The 18,887-nt window shown below is 23.9% G+C and overlaps 4 protein-coding genes across 11 annotated transcripts; 3 read left to right on the top strand and 1 right to left on the bottom strand.

Moving 5' to 3' along the window:
- The first annotated feature begins 862 nt into the window (after nucleotides 1–862).
- Nucleotides 863–2,141, top strand: LOC112594974 (translocator protein). Of its 2 annotated transcripts, XM_025340027.1 has the most exons (5): nucleotides 863–1,088; nucleotides 1,239–1,376; nucleotides 1,457–1,577; nucleotides 1,643–1,737; nucleotides 1,818–2,003. In XM_025340027.1, exons 2-5 carry the CDS (start codon nucleotides 1,266–1,268, stop codon nucleotides 2,001–2,003), a joined length of 513 nt encoding a protein of 170 aa, XP_025195812.1. In that variant the 5' UTR covers nucleotides 863–1,088; nucleotides 1,239–1,265. The 2 variants fall into 2 exon arrangements, with proteins under 2 accessions (XP_025195812.1, XP_025195820.1); XM_025340035.1 differs by lacking the exon at nucleotides 863–1,088 and having other exon boundaries at nucleotides 1,266–1,376; nucleotides 1,818–2,141.
- Nucleotides 2,142–3,344: 1,203 nt separating this feature from the next.
- Nucleotides 3,345–8,468, top strand: LOC112604409 (exocyst complex component 8). The gene is made up of 13 exons (XM_025353444.1): nucleotides 3,345–3,469; nucleotides 3,535–3,690; nucleotides 3,753–3,964; nucleotides 4,041–4,183; nucleotides 4,253–4,397; nucleotides 4,452–4,575; nucleotides 6,234–6,414; nucleotides 6,941–7,085; nucleotides 7,141–7,324; nucleotides 7,381–7,511; nucleotides 7,692–7,917; nucleotides 7,976–8,166; nucleotides 8,245–8,468. Exons 1-13 carry the CDS (start codon nucleotides 3,418–3,420, stop codon nucleotides 8,407–8,409), a joined length of 2,055 nt encoding a protein of 684 aa, XP_025209229.1. The 5' UTR covers nucleotides 3,345–3,417; the 3' UTR covers nucleotides 8,410–8,468.
- A 2,851-nt stretch (nucleotides 8,469–11,319) lies between these two features.
- LOC112593022 (transcription factor BTF3 homolog 4-like) lies at nucleotides 11,320–13,255 on the top strand. Its single transcript, XM_025337240.1, has 2 exons — nucleotides 11,320–12,063; nucleotides 13,165–13,255. Exon 1 carries the CDS (start codon nucleotides 11,518–11,520, stop codon nucleotides 12,055–12,057), a length of 540 nt encoding a protein of 179 aa, XP_025193025.1. The 5' UTR covers nucleotides 11,320–11,517; the 3' UTR covers nucleotides 12,058–12,063; nucleotides 13,165–13,255.
- A 272-nt stretch (nucleotides 13,256–13,527) lies between these two features.
- Nucleotides 13,528–18,731, bottom strand: LOC112591262 (RNA polymerase II-associated protein 3-like). 7 transcript variants are annotated; one of them, XM_025335044.1, is made up of 10 exons: nucleotides 18,470–18,731; nucleotides 17,987–18,157; nucleotides 17,816–17,914; nucleotides 17,624–17,752; nucleotides 16,539–16,666; nucleotides 16,272–16,476; nucleotides 16,025–16,213; nucleotides 14,989–15,261; nucleotides 14,730–14,922; nucleotides 13,528–13,729 (listed from the first exon to the last, which is right to left on the bottom strand). In XM_025335044.1, the coding sequence occupies exons 2-10, from the start codon at nucleotides 18,104–18,106 to the stop codon at nucleotides 13,647–13,649; spliced, it is 1,419 nt and encodes a 472-aa protein (XP_025190829.1). In that variant the 5' UTR covers nucleotides 18,107–18,157; nucleotides 18,470–18,731; the 3' UTR covers nucleotides 13,528–13,646. The 7 variants fall into 7 exon arrangements, with proteins under 7 accessions (XP_025190829.1, XP_025190854.1, XP_025190819.1 ...); XM_025335069.1 differs by having other exon boundaries at nucleotides 17,987–18,132; XM_025335034.1 differs by having other exon boundaries at nucleotides 18,501–18,731.
- Nucleotides 18,732–18,887: the final 156 nt, after the last annotated feature.

Below are 18,887 nucleotides of genomic sequence, written 5' to 3'. Positions count from 1 at the left end.
TTCAACGTTGAATAAGTTAGTTTTGAACATCAAATTGGATCTACTTTGTATTTTAGAAAGTTCAAAATTAAAAATTCTCAATATTTTTCAAAATAATTGGGAACACAAAAATATAGAAAACAAGAATTTATATGCAAATCTAATTTTTGAAAACGAATATTAGTAGACGCTTGTACTTGTAATATTATTATTTACTATTTACAATAACATTTTCAAAATATTTCAACTCTTTTAAACTATTTAAAGACATGGGTAATTTTTTTCATGTTATTTTCCAAAAATTATTAATTTGGTAAAAAGTAAAAATTTTAACAAAATCTCAAAAATATACTATACCTAGTTATTTTATAGTTAAAAATTAAAAAAAAAAAATTGTTATTATATCTTCAATTTGAAAATTAAATACACAGTTCTTTATAAGTTTTACTATCTATATAAAAAAAATGTATCTGTAAACCAAATTAATTTTCTATGTACAATTATTGAAGTTGAAATATTTATGACAATGGATATTGGATTAGATTTTTGTGTCTATTTATAATTTATATTTTATATAAAAAGGTATTATTAATACAAAACAAATTAGGTTCTATAATAACTAATAGGTAATAATTTATTTAGGCTAACAAGACAGCTATAAGGTAAAACTCATACTGTATCCGCTAAGAATCGTTTTTTTATAGGTACGTAAATATTGATAACTAAATTTAAACTATTGAATCAATTAGTCATTGCAACGAACAACTCAATGAGAATAATAACACGTAGGTAGATAAATTAGAGCTGTTATCTACTTTCTACTTTCCCCTCCACCATTATCATCTTATTGAAAATCTTGAAGTAAGGACTGATCATAATTCAAAATGCACAGTATTGTTTATACATACAGATAAAATTTATTTACTAAGATTATCACTCAAGAGTACACACTTGAACATAATATGGCACCAATTAATAAGATACTCTATACTTCTTAATGAACTCCATTTGACCATTTCATTGTTTTGAATTTTCACTAAATAATGATAAGGCGGCTATCTGGTATAATTTTATATCTCTGAAGACTGAATATTTTCTGTAGTTCCTAGGTAGATACCTAGTGTACCTTCCGTCTTAATTATTTAATATTATTCAATATGTTCATTTTTTACTATGACACGTGTAATTAGTGAATAAATAAAATTGTATTTTTACAAATTTAATCAACTTAAATAATAATTCCATATTACTTAATATAGGTACTATTAAATTAACATCCTTAAATAATGTGCAAAATCACAATACCTTGGATTCCTATAACATTCACAATAACTCCTATGATAGGTGGTTTCATTGGAGGTATTTTTGTTCGCAAAAATATTAAAGGATGGTATGAGGTAATTATAAATTTTATTTTTCAATATTTTATTCAACACATAAGATTTCTGATTTAGTTTAATATATATTCTTGTTATAGACATTAAATCGACCATCCTGGAGACCTCCAAATTATATGTTTGCACCAGTTTGGACTACTTTGTATTTAGGAATGGGATATGCGTCATACATGGTATACCGCAGTGGAGGTGGATTTAATGGTAAGATAATATCTAATGATAATACAAAAGCTTAAGTTATATTAATGATAATTTTAAAATTTAAGGTGACGCAAAAATTCCTTTGGCATTGTACGGATCACAATTAATTTTGAATTGGGCATGGTCACCTTTGTTCTTTGAGTTTCATCAGTTAAAATGGGTATACTAATAACATTTTAAAATTGATTACTGTATTCTATAATTTTAAATAATTCTAACAAATCTTTATTTTTATTTCAGAGTTTAGTTGAAATTTGTGTTTTGTGGGCAAATGTAGCTGGTTGCATTGTAACATTTCATAAAATAAACAAGGTGGCTAGTTATTTTATGATTCCATACTTAGGTTGGTTGTCATTAGCAACAGCATTAACATATAACATATATATAAATAACCCTGAAATATCAGACAAAGTTAATGATGAATAAATATATTTCAACTATAAGTTTAAACAAAATTATTTTTATTATTAAAATTGTCATCAAATGGTTAAAAAATATATTTTAAAAATCTGTTATTTATTTTAAATTCTATCTATTATCAATGGTGTAAACATGGAATGATAAATTTTGATATTTTTACTTTATTAGATTAATATTGACAAATTTATTAATATTTTTAAGTTTATAATTTTGATTTATGTATTGTAATACAGTTTCTAAAAATTTGTTCTTAATAAAATTTAAAAAATTGTTGTTTTATTGAGTAGATTTTCAAGTTTTATATAATTATTAAAAAAAATATAAACTGTTTAAAAATTGAGAACCAAACTGTTTGGTCTAAATATCTAACCAATACATTATACTCAAGATAGAACATTTGTTTAATTACAATTCAATTATTTGACAGAGATTACTTTATTAGTTTTTACAGTATTTATTATTTATATTATTTATAATAGTATTTTGAAATGGTGCCCAGAAGGAGGAAGCAGGGCATTTGCTCTCTACCCCCTGGACTTCAAATATAATTTTGAAAATTTTAACCTTTATTATTATTTATATAGACATTAAATTGGTAAAGGTTTATTATTAAATATATTTTTATTTCATTATTTGCTTCCTAAAAAAATTTCCTGCAGGCACTTATGTGTTTTGAATACATAATTACTTACCTCACTGTCTTAGATAATATTTTATGTAAGTATCAAGGTAGTTATAATAATGTTACTATGTAATTCCATTGCATAAGTATATAAAAAACATGAAATATGAATTAAAATTACCTATGTAAATTGTTATTTTGATTTTTACATGTTTAAATGTTGACAAGTAATTTTAATTACACTATTAAATTAATTTAATTTGTCTATTTTATTATTTAGATAAAAAAGTAAAAATTAAATACCTACAGTACAGTAACGCAATTTAATAAATTGAGAATAATCTGTTATCTATTTAGTACTAGGTGTTTTGAGTGTTCTGACCATAGATAATATATTATCTATGGTTCTGACCTTGAGATGCAGTATCAATTTATTGTCTTGTTAACTCTTATCATTTTACATATACACAAAACACATCACTTTTCACTTCTACTTTATTCAGTATTCACTTCTCACTACTCAATCCTTATTAAGGATACGGACTAACGAACTCACTACAAGTTATGAGTGCTGTAGTATGCCACATAAATATAATTTTAAGTTAATGATTTGATTAATAATAATTTACACTTCATTAAGAAAAATTTATAAAATAGTATTGTCACTATTGTCTAATAAAAGTTTATTACTATAATATATCAGACTATAGTATAACAATATTATTGTCACTATTGTGCAATTATTTTTATATTTTGCACAAATATCTTCATACTTATTTTTAAATAATTTTTATCAATATGGATTCTTTGATAAAAAGTGTCGGTGAGAGTGATTATCAACCCGAAAAATGTATGTATAATGTAACACTTTCAGGTAGCAAAACATATTCATGTATGATTCATGTATTAATTTAGATGTCAAAGAATTATCTCAGAGGTGTATGGGTCCTGAAGAATTGTTACAACAGAAGACTAACGTACAATCTTTGGGTGAGCAAATTAACACAATGCTCAAGAAAAATGTGTTCTACAATTATATTCAATTTATTGATACTGCTAAAGAAATAGCTAGTAAGTTTTAAAAAAAAAAAATTATTATATTTAAATTATAATCATATTTTTTTATATTATAGATTTAGAAGGTGAAATGTATCAATTGTCACATTTGTTAACTGAACAAGCATCATTACTCAATTCATTGGCTAGTTCTTCAATTGTTAGTGAACAAATTTCTAATTCTGGCAAAGAAGTGAATGGTGTTCAAAATTCTGAAGTAGATAATTTAGTTGAAGAAAAAAGAGTTCACAAATTGTTAAATATTATGGAAAGAGTAGAAAATTGTAATGTTAGTATTATCTACAGATGATATAGTTTTCAAGTAGTAATATTGGTAATAGTATATGAAATGAGTTTGCTTTTAGAATTTAATTGATGTTTCTGACCGTAAGTGTTTGCATGAGGGAGATTTATTAGAATTGGATCCTATTGAAAATACACCAGTCCAAAGAATTCATTGTTATCTATTTACTGATATTTGTATTGTTACCAGTTGGTTGTCTAGCAGGTAATTAGTAATTATAGTTCATAGCATGTAATATAATAGACTTTTTAAATTTTACTTATTCAATTTTAGACGAGGACCAGCTAGATATAGATTTCAGTCAATGTATGATTTATGTAATCTTGCTGTTGTAAATATTAAAGATATTAAAAATTCTTTTAAATTGCTTGCTTTTCCGGAAACAAGAGTATTTCAAGCACCAAATACTGGTCTTAAGGTTAGTGATTTCCAATGTTATAAAATTAATTAAACATTTTATTACTATTTATAGAATGATTGGTTATCAAAATTTGAAGTCGCTAAAAATTCACAAAACTCAGTTGAAAACAAAATGAAAACTACTGTTGACCATAAAATGATCCAAAGAACAGATTCCATTCAATTAGTTCATAACTGTAAGAATTAAAGTTGACTTAATTTAAAATTAAGTATATATTTTAAAAACATAATATAATATGATGTGAATTAGTTATAATTAGCTAAGCTTACCTAAAAATATTTACCATTTTTACCTAGCTAATCTTATTTTGTTTATATTTTAGATTTAAGTAAAACAATGAAATTATTGATTTTACAATTATGAGTTTTTTTTTTTCATTTTTTGGGACAGTAAATATACTTTGATTTTTTTTAACTTAGAGAATGGTTTCTGGTAGAAAATTGTTTCTAATTAATATTTTTGGGGATCAAATGAGATAGTATAAAAATATAGTAAAATTTTGGTAGTTTATTAAACATGATAATCCAGGCAACGTGTAAATAGGTCATTTTTTTTAAATTACCTGAATATAATTAATTTACAACATATTTATTTAAAAAACAATTGGAATGTAATGGGTAGAAGATAAAAATATGGAAAGTTGTGAAATATTGTTACTACATCAAATCATTGAACACATTTTTTAATTGAAAATTGAGTATACTACATGAAAAAATTTCTGATTTCTTCATTCATCAATAAATTATAAATTTTTTTTTAACTGATCTTACTTAAACCAAGGCTATTAGCTGTAGATAGGAATAATAGGTTTTTTTTTGTGTAAAATTTGTAAAGTTTGATTTGTACGGTTGAAACACGTGTGTTTATGTGTGTGCATCATGGATTCATCACTAAGAATTTGGGTGGTCACCCATCAGAGAGCTAGTGACGCCGGCTGATGCTTGATCTTAGAACACATTAGTGACAGTCCAACCATGGCACCACATCAGGCTACAAGTTATAATTTATTAAATCCTGTACTGGCTGTACTTGATCAAAAAATTGTAATTTATAAATTTAATAACTAAAGACGATAGAATAAAATTTCTTAGTCATTTGAGTTAGTACTTTTAAAAAAATTTTAGTAATCTAGGAAATTGTTAATCCAAACAACACTAAATTTGGATTTTCTAAGCTCTACCGTAACTAAAAAAAAAAAACAACTAATTTTTACCAAACTTTATTTTATTGTATTTAAAAAAAAAATTGCTGTACCTAATTGAAATTTTCATCAAATGTTTATATCACCATTTTTTAAACACGGTATAATTTTCAAAATATTTTAAACTATTTATAGACTTAACTTTTTATTATGATTCTTAAAATATCCTAAAATAGAAAATAAATTCTTAACTTAAATGTAATATTAAAATACATGATATGCATTAAAGAATATTAAAGATAAGATTCATAATAACAATATGTAGTAAAAAAAAAAATCAATTCGCCTTAAATTTTCATTAAAACATGTACCTTTAATTATTAGTTCTTTTTTGGTATAAACATTATATTTTGGGGACCTAATCAACAACACTTTATTTGTAGAAAACCAATAGATTTATCTTTTAGTCTCATTCACAAGAAAATAGAATTTTACCACCTGTGTTGTAGTGTGTATGGACTTGTATGAATGCTTATTAAATTATTTTCCATATTTTACAGTTAGAACACTGATAACTATTCTTGTCAGATTATTAACATTTTCTGAGTACTATAATCTTTATGTTATGTTTTTATATTTTTAAATATTATTATGATTAAACACATTTACTAATAAGTTTATTACCATTTTAGCATTTGAATCTGAAACACCAGAACCAGAATTACCAGAATGGATAGTTGATTTAGCAGATGATTTAGACGTGTTAATTGCTCAAAGACATTTTGAAGATGCAAATTCTTTGATAAGTAAAGCCAGACAGTATTTAGAAGAACATGGTGATAAAATTTCAACATCAATTGAACAAGAAATAAAGTATATTGTTTTTAGTAATATTTTTAGTAATCACTATTATATTCTTAGATAGTAACTAATTTAATTAAAAACACATTTATATACTAGATTCTTAAAACTTATAACTTCTTATAAGGTTAATATTAGAGCAAATTTAAGTATAATTACTCTTATATTAATTATATAAAAAAGAAAAGAAATAAGAATCCAGCACATTTATTTGTTATATTTGTTATGTTTCATAATGTGTAACATTGAGGCTATATATGCAGTACAATATTTTACTTCTTAAGGGAATGGCAAAATAATTTAATCACTTCACTAAAAAAAAATATGGCTTAAGTCTAAAAATACTAGACATAATAACCAATGTATATTAGCTATATTATTTTGCAAAAATGTAATATTTAAATTTAAATGAATTAATTAAATGTAATATTCATTCATAAAAATAAATATTACTAAAACCTGTATAAGTATACTGACAAAATTAAAAATATCATACATAATTTATAATAGTAAAAGATAAATAAGTTAAATATTACAGAACGAAATTAGAAAATCGTATTGAAGCATTGACATTAGTTTTAACTAAAGAACTTCAAGTTTCTCCAGATAAGTCTCATAAAGGAGGATTACGAGCAGCTCGAAGAGCAGTTAGAATATTAAATCAATTGGATAAATCTTCACAAGTATATAATAGTTAAAAAAAAAAAATTATTTTACGCTACTCGTATTTTATTATAGGCGTGTGATTTGTTTTTGAAAGTTTGTTCAAATTTATTGAAGTCTCAGTTGCAGTATGTAAAACGTGATGGTGCAATGTCATCATTTGTTAAAAAATATTCAATGGTGTTTTTTGGAACTACAATAGAAATTACTCATGAATTTTTGTACAAAGCTTTTCCAAATAGCTCAGCTTGTGCTTCAGGTACTATAATTAATTGAAATATAATGAATATAGATTTATGATAACAATTTGTTTAGCTTTTATTTTATGGACTATTCAAGAAGTCAATGATTTTATGGTAATTTTAAACAAACATATGTTTGTTCCTCAAACATCATTGTCTAATTTATCCGAGTGTATAAAAGTGATACACAAAAATTGCCAAGAGGTAATATTAATATTTATTTAATAATAATTATTAAGGCTTGGCACTAAAAAAGTATGCCTAACCTATTGCTTCAACATTTAAAAAAAATTATATATTTTACTATAATTCATAATAGGTTTTTATTTTATAATAGTTTATGAAATGCATTAAAACATAATATGGGTGTTTATTTATTTTCAGTTATGTGATTATGGAATAGATTTACAATTTCAAATTGATGGACAACTTAGAATTCCACTTACAAAATCAATAAACGATATTAAAGACAAGACTATTGAAGTAATTAAAATAAGATTTTCTGAGGATAAATGGAAGCCATTCAATTTAAAAACTAAACAACAAAGAGATAAAATAGTTGAAGAATATACAAATTATGGTTTTACAAACATTGAATCTTACAATAAAGGTTAATTTAGACTTAGAAATATTGTAATTAAACACTTAAATAAATTTAATATTTTTAGGTGATTCATGGATAATGTTAACTCAAAACACAATAACATTCACACGCACTTACTTATTACTCCTAAATGATTGCTTAGTGATATATTCAACCGATTTGGCAAATGTTATTGATCAACTTCTTTATGAAGTTTTTGCAGCTCATTGCAATTACATAAAGAGTTCTATGAAAAATAAAAACTTTGTCAATGATGCAAGTGTTTTCAAATAAATAAACAATAATTATATAATTAAAAAAAAAAATAAAATAATACTATGTTTGAATTTACAGATAAATATTATTACAACAAATGCCAGATTTATTCTAGACATATTTTTATCTCATTGTTTTAAAATGTATTCGGCATCTACTGGTAATACCAATCCACAAATTCATACTCGTTTAAAATCAGAATTCGGGGTAATTCCTACTCAAAACATAACTGGTTACATCTAAAATTTTATATTCATTTTAATAAAATTGTAATATTATTTCTGATGTTTTAATATCTATCTATAATGTATTTTTATTATTTATATATATATATATTATATTCTTTTTTACATGTTCAGAAGTTTTAATTAAATTTATTTAATATTATTTTTTTATATATTCTTTATTCTTAAATGTATTTATTTATAGAAATAATAATTTACTGATCGTTTTAATATTTATTTATGTTAAAATGTAAATTGTTATCTATTTTTATATAATTAATTAAGGAAAAAAGCTACTAATTTAAAAATAAACAATACCTATTTAATAAATTAGTAACATAGTATAACTTTAAAAGATGATTTGGTAATAATTTATAATAAATAACAAATAAAAAGTTTTGAACACATCGTTTGTTTTTTTATTTATCTTTGTAATTTTGTAGAGTCCATGATAATTAAGCAACTAGTTAATTTTGCACTTCAAAAATAAAAAATTTTAAAAATATACTATAATAACAAATACACTTATAAAAACTAAAATGCCCACAAGAAAAGAAAAATACATCAATTATGTGCTAATCAAAATATTTAGTAAACATTTCAAGTGATTTTTATTATTATCATGTTTTATTATAAGAATAAAAAATGAAAATATATGTCGTATATGAAAAGATAGAATAAATTTTATATTTTTTAGATTTTTTTATAATTGTTTGACTCCATCAAAGTATGAATTAGATTAGATTTGCTGTCAGGAACCATCATCAAAGCCGAAGATTGGAAAATTTTTAATTTATTTTCAGTTAAAAATTCATTATAATTGTTCTTTATATATCTGAAACTTTAAAATTTGTTATGAAAATCTTTAAAAAATGTTCTTTCAATAGTAAAAAAAAATAGCTAGCCAAAAAGTTACTCAAATTTTAATTAAAAGTTTAAAGTTCAAATTTTTTTATTAGATATTTACCAGTAAAATTACTACTAGTTTTTAAATGATTGATATTTTGTTGTGTAATATCAAAAAAACATAACATAAAATATATTTACTACTTAGTAATAAAATAGTCTAATAAATATTAAATAGCTTTCGCTCACAATCGTTATTCATTAACACTGATTTATCATTGAGTTCAAATTTAACACTTTCGACTTCTATAATAATGGTTATATTCAATTTGGTTTATTTACACCTATACATATTGACGTCAGACCCGTGCGTTGGATTTCATAATGGGGAGAGGGGCGAAAAAAAATGTAAAAAATAGATACATAGTAAATAGTATTATATATTAAATTTATATTGTTTTTATAGTTTATTTATTCATTGTTGTAATAATTTTACTTGACTAGGACACTGGGGGTAATTATTTAGAATTCATTCAATAGTTAGTTAATATCCACGTTTAATTATAATGTATATTGAATGATGTTAGTCCATTTAAGCGATCTTCTCCCATTGTTGATCATAGGTAAGTTTTCAGGCGACGTAATGGTGAAAATGACCTTTCATTAATCGTTGTTGTCATAGGCAAAACTGACAATTGACATTACATATTACACGTAATCTTTTATAAATATTTAAGGGGAGGTTAAAACGTTTAAAGAGCTGAAAAGTGTAAAAATAGAAAAAAACTACCTAGCCGAAACATTTCTATATTTAAACCCGGCAACGACGGGTAATTTAGCTATTACTCTATTAGTAATAAGTATACATTTTTCTATTGGTACTAGGCGATAAAAATATTTTTTATTCAATACATATATTATCATAAAAATTTAAAGGATGTTTGTCATTTATTTTGACTCGCAATTCTTATCACGGGCGATACCGTGCAGGTACAGTTAGTATAAGTAGTAGCACAAAGATGAAAGAAGTCATTAAGAATTAAGAAACTAAGATCAACTTTTAAAAAAAAATGATAGATTTCTTGAATCAATATTTATAAAATAGAACTTGCTTAGCCAAATTATCTGTACTATTTATGATCCTTCCATTTCGGTAATATTAAATTAATTCAGTTTATTTTATATAATTTAGTAAGTAATTAATTTGTTTTTGTATAGTAATTTAACTTAACTTCAAAAATTTTGATTAAATTTACTTACTTTATTTGCTACTATCGTTACTTATATAATGTTAATGATATAACTATAATTCATACATTAACATGACACATTTACGCATTATGTACCTATTTATAAACATAGTATTTGAAAACGTTTTTTATAACGGGTTGGATTTAACTTATAAAAAATAAGTAGGTACCTATACATTAATTTACGTAGGTAAGGACTATCTAAAATATATTTTTCTCCTGTCAGTAAACAATATTAAATTAGAAAATCAACTTTGAGTTAACAATTTTAGTGGGACAAATTATATTAAATTTAACTGATTTAGGTATAGTTATGTTATCGTAATTTTAATTAAAAAAAAAAAAAATTAGGTTATTAAAATTCAAGAATAAGTTGTTAAACATACCTACTAAAATAAGGATTTTTTTATTAATAACTATTTCCATACAATTTGTTTTGTATATTATATACTTTAAACTATATTACTATTAAAATTAACATCTAACAGTCATACAAAAAATAAAATAGTTAATAAGTGTTAGTTTTTATTTATGTATTTAACGTAAAGTTAATTGCTAATTATTTTAGTATTTATAATATTCACTACAATTCATTCAGTTCATTCAGATTAATTTTAATAATATTGAGTTTATTTGATAACTTTTTAAAATTCTAAAACCATTTTGTTTATAAATCATAATAATTTTAAAAAATAGCGCAATTGTGATACCATTACACTGAACCATGGTTCAAGTACATTAAATTCCCTTTGCTTTCAACGATATATCCCGAGGTTAACCGAGAGTGAAAACATCCGAGTTCGGCTTTTTTGAAGGACCTGAGATGTGATTGGATCATCCATTTTGTTGATCAAACTCTGAAGTCACATGTTCGCACTAAGCGAATTTTCTTTGTGTGTTACTTCAGGTTAAGTCCGTGAAAGTGGATTCTTAACTTCAAGTATTTTAATTTTTTACCTAAATTTGGATTAACATAATTCAATTGTTCCCGGCCATCCGTTTGCTGAAGGTAACTATTTCCAAAACTCAAAATGAATGCTGAAAAATTGAAAAAACTTAGCGACCAGGTGCGAATAGGCGGCAAAGGCACACCACGACGAAAGAAGAAGGTTGTACACACAACTGCAGCCACAGATGACAAAAAACTCCAAAGTACTCTAAAAAAACTTACTGTTAACACAATACCTGGAATTGAAGAAGTAAATATGATCAAAGATGATGGTACTGTGATACACTTTAACAATCCAAAAGCACAAGCTTCGCTTGCAGCAAATACATTTGCTATTACGGGGCATGGTGATACAAAATCTATGTCTGAACTACTGCCTGGTATATTAAATCAGTTGGGTCATGAAGAAATTGGTCAGCTGAAACGTTATGCCAGTGGGTTTGCTAGTAATAATCTCATTAGTAAATCATTAATTGAAGATGACGATGAGGTACCCGATTTGGTCGGTAACTTTGATGATGCCAGCAAAGAAGAGGTGGTAGCAAAAGGAGCGTCAGAAGAAAAGACCGACAGTACTGAGAAATCTGTTGAAGGAAATGCAGAGAGCTCAAAGAAGGAATAATAAGTGGTAAACATACATTTATTTTTAAGGTCTTTTTTATGGTTATAAAACATTTTGGTTACTGATTAACTTATAGAAATGTTTCCTTTAACTTATCATCTACGTATATTTATAACAATTCAATTAAATAAAGAGAATTAACAAATATTTGTTTTATATTTTCTTTGAAATGTTTCATACTTATATTTAAATTTTTTCACTTGTTAATTTTTCTCTAAAACGAGAAAAAAATGAATGATTTATCGGTATTATTTTGTTTTCATTATCTAGGTCTGTTTTGATGTTAACTGAATACATGAGTTTCCATTTGTAATGTTACCTGCAAGCTTTGTTTTAAAACTGGCTTTAGCGCAGTGAGCTCCAGTGTATTATTTACAGCCCTGTTATGATTCATAATGAGTTTAAGCAGTCAAGACGATTTTGAGTTAATAATAATATTTATTAGTTAGTTGACTACATCATAATCTATATTTTTATGATAACTTAAATATTTTTTTGGTTTCTTCAATTCTTTCTCCATTAACTACTGTGATTTTGGAAGTTAGACATTAAAAATTGGTATATAATATAGTTAATTGTTTTTAATTAACTTTATAGTGATAGAAAATTGTTGCCAATTTTTAATTTAATTTCATTTAAGTAATCAATTTGACTGAATACTGTGTATACCACAAATTGTCTAGGTATGACAAATATCAAGACATATTTAACTTATTGCTTACTAAAATCTATAAAAAAAAAAGTTTAATTTTTCTTGATAAAACAAATAAATTATTTCCAGGCAATTATTAATATTGTTTTCCATATTCTAATCTTAAAAATATTTATTTTATTTTCTTATTCAATTTATTTGCACATTTATTTATACTTGAGGATTATTTGGAAAAAATCCAAAATGCTTATGGCTTTATTTTATATTTTTATTCTCACATAAACTTCATATTTTTACTAATTTAAAACAAAAATAATTATTTGATGAAGTTTCAGTTATATGCATACAAAATTGTTTTAATTTCTTATATAAAAGGTCAAAACGAATAACAACTTTTATATCAATTTATTTTTTCCTTTAATTGTAATAATATCTATTATTCTTTTATATTTCAGGATTGGTGGTGACTAAAACAACACATTGAGAAAATTAATAATTTGCTGTAGTGACCATATTCAATCATAACTATATTTAAAAAAAAAAAAACAATAGTATTCGACTCCAAGAATAAATATCTGTAAATTTGAAAATTCATAATTACTTCATTCACTTGTAAATCACTTTATATATTTTGTTCGGTGTACTTTTTGCTAAGTATAAATAAAATATACTATTATTACCTAAAATTGGTCTAATTTAACATGTTTATTTTTCTATTTTATTGTTATGTGGAAAACTCGTATTTTACATTTGTAAGGCACTAACGCCTTGTTTAAAATTATCACTGATAATATATATAAAATATTGTACACAAATAATTATTTGTTTTACATTTAATGATTTAATGAATAAAAAATATTAATTGAAATAACTGTAATATATAGTGACATGGTGTAAGTATAATGTGAACATTTAAAAAATAAAGTTTTTTTAATTATTATACTCTAAAAGAATCTTTGAGATTTTTATAAGCATTTTCTGGAACAAATTTAGAAACATAGTTCAGCAATTCTTTGATACCTGGAATCAAAACAATGATAATAATTTATTAGTAAAATTATGAGAAAGAGGACTAGAATTAAATTAATAAATATTTTCTTGAGGATTTTATATGTATAAATAGTGACAATAAGTAAATAAGTTTGATGAAAATATAAAAAACTGACTAAAATTAAATTTACAACATTAAACCAGTTTTTAAAAAAAAATTGAAAATTTGGATTTTTTTTGTTAAGTTTTTTATTTCTCAATCAAAGAATATTAAAGACTTGTAGAGAATACTTTTTTATAAGCATTTAAAATAAAAATTTGTCAAGATATGGAAAATTACAAATTATTTTATAGATAGATTCATTAGACATATTCTATTTATAAAAAAGATTTTAAAATTTAATTCAAGATTATAAGTTTTATAAAATTAAGAAAATTCACAAATATCAAGTGTTTTTTAGTAATAGATTTATAAAATATTTGATTCTTATACTTATTTAGTTCAAATTTTAATGAAATAACATGATATAACAATGAATTATTAAGTTAAATATTTTGTTATAATTTTAAAATATTTTCTATACATTCTATGAGTGATGAACCTATTCATGGAGTTGAATAATATTTGCAGTAAGACATTTTATTTCTTATAAAATCAAAAGTTAATAACAATAAAAATATATTAAAATAAGAACTAATATCTATATCACAAATGATACAAAGTGATAGAAGCTGATGGATTGCCTTTACTCAGAATTATTTTTGATATACAATGATACATCATTCAATTTAAATTTAGTTAACAAATAACAGTGACTCACTCGACACCTAATGTATAGCAGAGCAGTATGCTACCTTTTATAATACATTTCTCAATATCCTATACCTTATAAAAATATACCAATCAATTTGAATATAACTTAGCTCACTAAAATAGTACTTAAATTGTTAAAAAATAATAATAATTAAAGACATGACTAATATATTTATATTATATGCTATGGTAATTATGATGTACAAATATACTTACATAATACTTCATTACTAGAACAAAACATAACTAACATTTGTAGTCTTGGTAATTCACTAATACCCATCAAATAATCTGTTATATTATATCCATTTTTAATGAATTTTGTTTGTAAAATTCTTAAAATATCTACAAATAGATCATTATCCATAGAATTACGTACAATTGATGGTAAACGTTTACCGGGAATTTGCTAGACAAATATATTTAGGTTAATGTAATAATTTAAGATATTGTATACTTAAAATTTAAATCATACTTTTAAATATTGAAACAATAGTTCTGGATCATTTTTTAAGCATGCCCAATCTTGTTTAAGTTGGACATATGTTTGTGGAACAGGTGGTATAGCTACATGTTTTTTTTCAGTTTGAACTAAGTCTTTTTTCATAGGAATAACTTCTTTGTTTATTGGTTGATCTATAATTTTTTTTTCACACACTTCTTTCAATGTAGTTTGAAGTAATTGTATATTGTTTAATTCTTCTTGGTTTACTTGAACATCTTTAATATTAAGTGTACAGAAAGGTTTCTATGAAAATAAATTAACCCAAAACATATAGTTAATATATTATGAACATTGTTACACATTATTAAGAAAGCTAAAATTAATTTAAATAGTATTTGAATACCAATTTTTAATGTTTTTACTAGAGTACTAACATCATATTTGACTTTGGAATATTACTTTTATTAATATAACTATTAACTTCATATTTTTGAGGTTAGTAAAAGAAAGTAAAAAAATAGTAAATTTTAATTATAATACTTAAAGTAAATCAAAGTATACTATATAATAAGATAATTTAATTTTTTTCTTTTAGAGTTTTATGTATGTTTAAAAAAAATATTGAAATGCTAACCTTAATAACTCACTTTTATTTTTAACTATTTATCAAGTTAACAAATATTATGTAGAATAGGTTATTATTATAGATCAATTATTTTGCATTATCATTGATGATAAATACTAATTTCTCATAACTGCTCAGTAAGAAATCTGTAGTATTTATAATCAATGATATTATTTACTAGTAGCCTAAACAATAAAATAGCTCTAGAGAAAACAAAAGTTGTATACAAACTAATTACATTATACCAATGTATTTAATCATAATATAAACTAAACTACATGAATGGGAGGTACACATAAAAAAAGGCGAAAGAGGGTTTGATAATGATGCTAAAACATAAGCAGTTTGCTAAGTTAACAAATTGTTAGTATTTTATAGTTCGAAAAAATTTTAAGGGTATTTTCAAAATAATAAAAATTTAAAATACAAATGTTTTCTTACTTTTGATCTTAAATGTGGTGGTTTTTGTTTAGAAGTTATTTGTCTACAACCAACTCTTTCAGGCCAATCTGGAGTAACAATTTTTATTGGTTCATCATCTTTATACAACATTTTTGAACTTGTATTTTGTAAATTATTAATTGTATTTGTTTTTTGACATTTAATATCAGAAATTTTCTGAATTTCACTCTATTATAAAATAATTAATTTAATTAGTAAGAAAATAAATACAAAATTTTCTACCAACCTGTTTAATTTTATGATTAACAATTTCTATATCATTTTTAGCTTGTTTGTTATTTGGTTCTAATTTCAAAACATTTAGTAAGTCTTTTTTTGCTTCATTGTACATTCCAAGAGCCAAATAAGCTGAGCTTCTTCTTTGATATGTTTTAACATATGTGCTGTCTAGTTCAAGAGCAGATGTACAATCAATTATTGCTAATTTAAATCTGTAAAAAAAAAAAAAGATAGTTACTATTTAATGTCTTGAATAATATATTTTCAGTCTTACTCATTTGTTTTTAGATAGCATAATGCTCTATTGGCATAAAATATTGGATCTTTATCATAATATTCTATTGCCCTTGTGTATCTTAGTATTGCTTCGGCCCATTTTTGTTTTTGAACTAATGCATTACCCTAAATTGAAAATTAATTAAATGGTTATTAATTTATCATGTATTTATTTGGTAAGATTTTAAGCATTTAAGATCAATAAGCTATTGATAAAAGAATAATTATTTTATTTTATTCTGAACAAATACACTACAATATAATATCTCTCAATAATTAAATAAAAACTTAAATAATGGAGTAAAAAATTAAGACAAATAATAAGTTTTATAAAAATTTACTTTTAAGAAAAAAAAAAATAGTTTAATATTGTCTAGCTGTTCAGCTGTTCATAATACATAACTTTAAAATATATTTTGTAGCAGGCCAAAAATAAGCGATCGTGTATGAAGCTGTGCAGTAGTTTGTGGGGAAATAAATAAGTTTTAAAAAAGATTATTTTTTTTTAACTGAAAATGTATCTAAGTTCAAATGACTAACCCAACTTAGACTGGTGTGAAGATATTAGCTCTAACTTTTGTAAATCACATCTGAAAAAGTCCTATATTGACTCTTCTCAATATATTACTCATGGTCATATTTCTACTAATATGTGTTTTCACAGTTCACATATCCTTGAATCTATTCATATTCACTATTCTCCCCATACTTGAGATAGTCAGTCATAATTATTACACCAAAACTTTCAAGAAGTGCTATTCTATTGTTGCCATTAACTATAGATCTAGGATACATTGTGTTATAAATTATAATATTAACATATTATGTAGTACACAGATGGTGTCAGATCATTACTCTATGTGGTTTCTTCCTTACTTATTATTCAGAATTTTTAGGCTTAACGAGTTTTCGACTCAGGTTTGATTAATACAATACACTAATTAAATATTTGAAGATTAAAGTCTACACCACAGTATATAGTATATATATATAATATTTAATAAAGGATATCAGAATATGTAGCAGTTTATACATTATAAGTAAAATAAAATAGTAATGAAAAATAGATTTTTTATTAATTACCAAATTCTTTTCGTATAAGCCATCAGATTGTTTTGATTGTATCTTATTATTTAAACAATCGACATTTGGATCATAATTATCATTTTTCTTGAGTTCATCTTGAGTATCTATTTCTTTGCAGGCATTATCCTAAGAAAATAAATGTGAATATTTGAGATTTAATGGAATATAGTTATAAATTGAAATACATACAACATCAAATTTATCCCAAGCAGAGTAATCCCATGATGAAATTTTGCTTTTACTAGTTTTTGATGGATTAATCTTAGGTTTCTTCTTTTCATTTGGATTCTGAAAATTAAATTTTCATTTAATTACAAAAATATTTTTAAAGTAATTCAGATTTTAGTATATAAATTCTACCGGTAGTGAATGCTCTTTTCGCTTCATTTGTTCTTGCCAAATATTCATATCACGTAAATAATTTGATAACTCTTCTTCATTCTCTTGTAATTGTTTCTTAAGTAAATATGGATTATTCATGCCAAAATGTCGAATTGAACACAGATCTCAGGAATTTACATGCAAGTGAAACTTAAATATCAATAAAACAAAACTAGAAGATGAATACAATAAATAGATAGTGTAATAATTAATAATTAATTAACCATCATTGTATACTTGAGACTTAAACTTAAGTTGCAGATGAATGAACACTAACTATTTAGTACTAGCGTTAAATGGATACTAGGTACTATAAATATAATTTTTAGCATTAGTTTGCACTGTATATGATATTGGAAATTAATAATGTACCACAGATGATAGAATAATTTATAAGTTACTTTACAAAATATACAGACATAAATGTAATCACAGAATTATGGACTCATTAGTTATACATACAAGTCTATACAGAAATAGAAAAGATATTCACCACGGTCGAACTGATGGTTGTATTAAGTAGAGTAGGCAGTAGACACCATATATACTCGTCTATGCAGACAAATAGATAATTAAACGGGTAGACGGGAGCAAGTAGCTACACTACAGACGGCAAAACATTGAAAACATGATATCCATCAATAACATCAATGATGAGCGTCGAGTGATTATTGATTAACACCTTTATGATTTAAAATAGTAATATTATCCGGCTGGTGGCTACCATTTAATCCATAGGGTTATAATCATTATTCATTATCACTGATAAATTTATTATCTTTTAAAGTCTGAAATGTGTGTTGTAAACATGTTTATGTTCCGTGGTTAGATAAATCTAAGACCATATATATTGGATACAGTTATTGTACATAATCTATGG

This window comes from Melanaphis sacchari, unplaced genomic scaffold, assembly GCF_002803265.2.
Source record: "Melanaphis sacchari strain LSU unplaced genomic scaffold, SCAv2.0 Contig0_pilon_pilon, whole genome shotgun sequence".
Lineage (NCBI taxonomy): Eukaryota > Metazoa > Arthropoda > Insecta > Hemiptera > Aphididae > Melanaphis > Melanaphis sacchari.
This window is presented reverse-complemented; position numbering and strand designations above follow the sequence as displayed.

Coding starts and splice junctions, on each gene's coding strand:
- LOC112591262 (XM_025335044.1), bottom strand. CDS start 18,106: ATGAATAATCCATATTTACTTAAGAAACAATTACAAGAGAATGAAGAA. Junction 17,753..17,815: donor CTTGGGATAAATTTGATGTT/GTATGTATTTCA, acceptor TTATTTTCTTAG/GATAATGCCTGCAAAGAAAT. Junction 13,730..14,729: donor TTCTAGTAATGAAGTATTAT/GTAAGTATATTT, acceptor TTTTGATTCCAG/GTATCAAAGAATTGCTGAAC.
- LOC112593022 (XM_025337240.1), top strand. CDS start 11,518: ATGAATGCTGAAAAATTGAAAAAACTTAGCGACCAGGTGCGAATAGGC.
- LOC112594974 (XM_025340035.1), top strand. CDS start 1,266: ATGTGCAAAATCACAATACCTTGGATTCCTATAACATTCACAATAACT. Junction 1,377..1,456: donor ATATTAAAGGATGGTATGAG/GTAATTATAAAT, acceptor TTCTTGTTATAG/ACATTAAATCGACCATCCTG. Junction 1,738..1,817: donor AGTTTCATCAGTTAAAATGG/GTATACTAATAA, acceptor TTTTTATTTCAG/AGTTTAGTTGAAATTTGTGT.
- LOC112604409 (XM_025353444.1), top strand. CDS start 3,418: ATGGATTCTTTGATAAAAAGTGTCGGTGAGAGTGATTATCAACCCGAA. Junction 7,086..7,140: donor AATTGGATAAATCTTCACAA/GTATATAATAGT, acceptor ATTTTATTATAG/GCGTGTGATTTGTTTTTGAA. Junction 8,167..8,244: donor ATAAAAACTTTGTCAATGAT/GCAAGTGTTTTC, acceptor TTGAATTTACAG/ATAAATATTATTACAACAAA.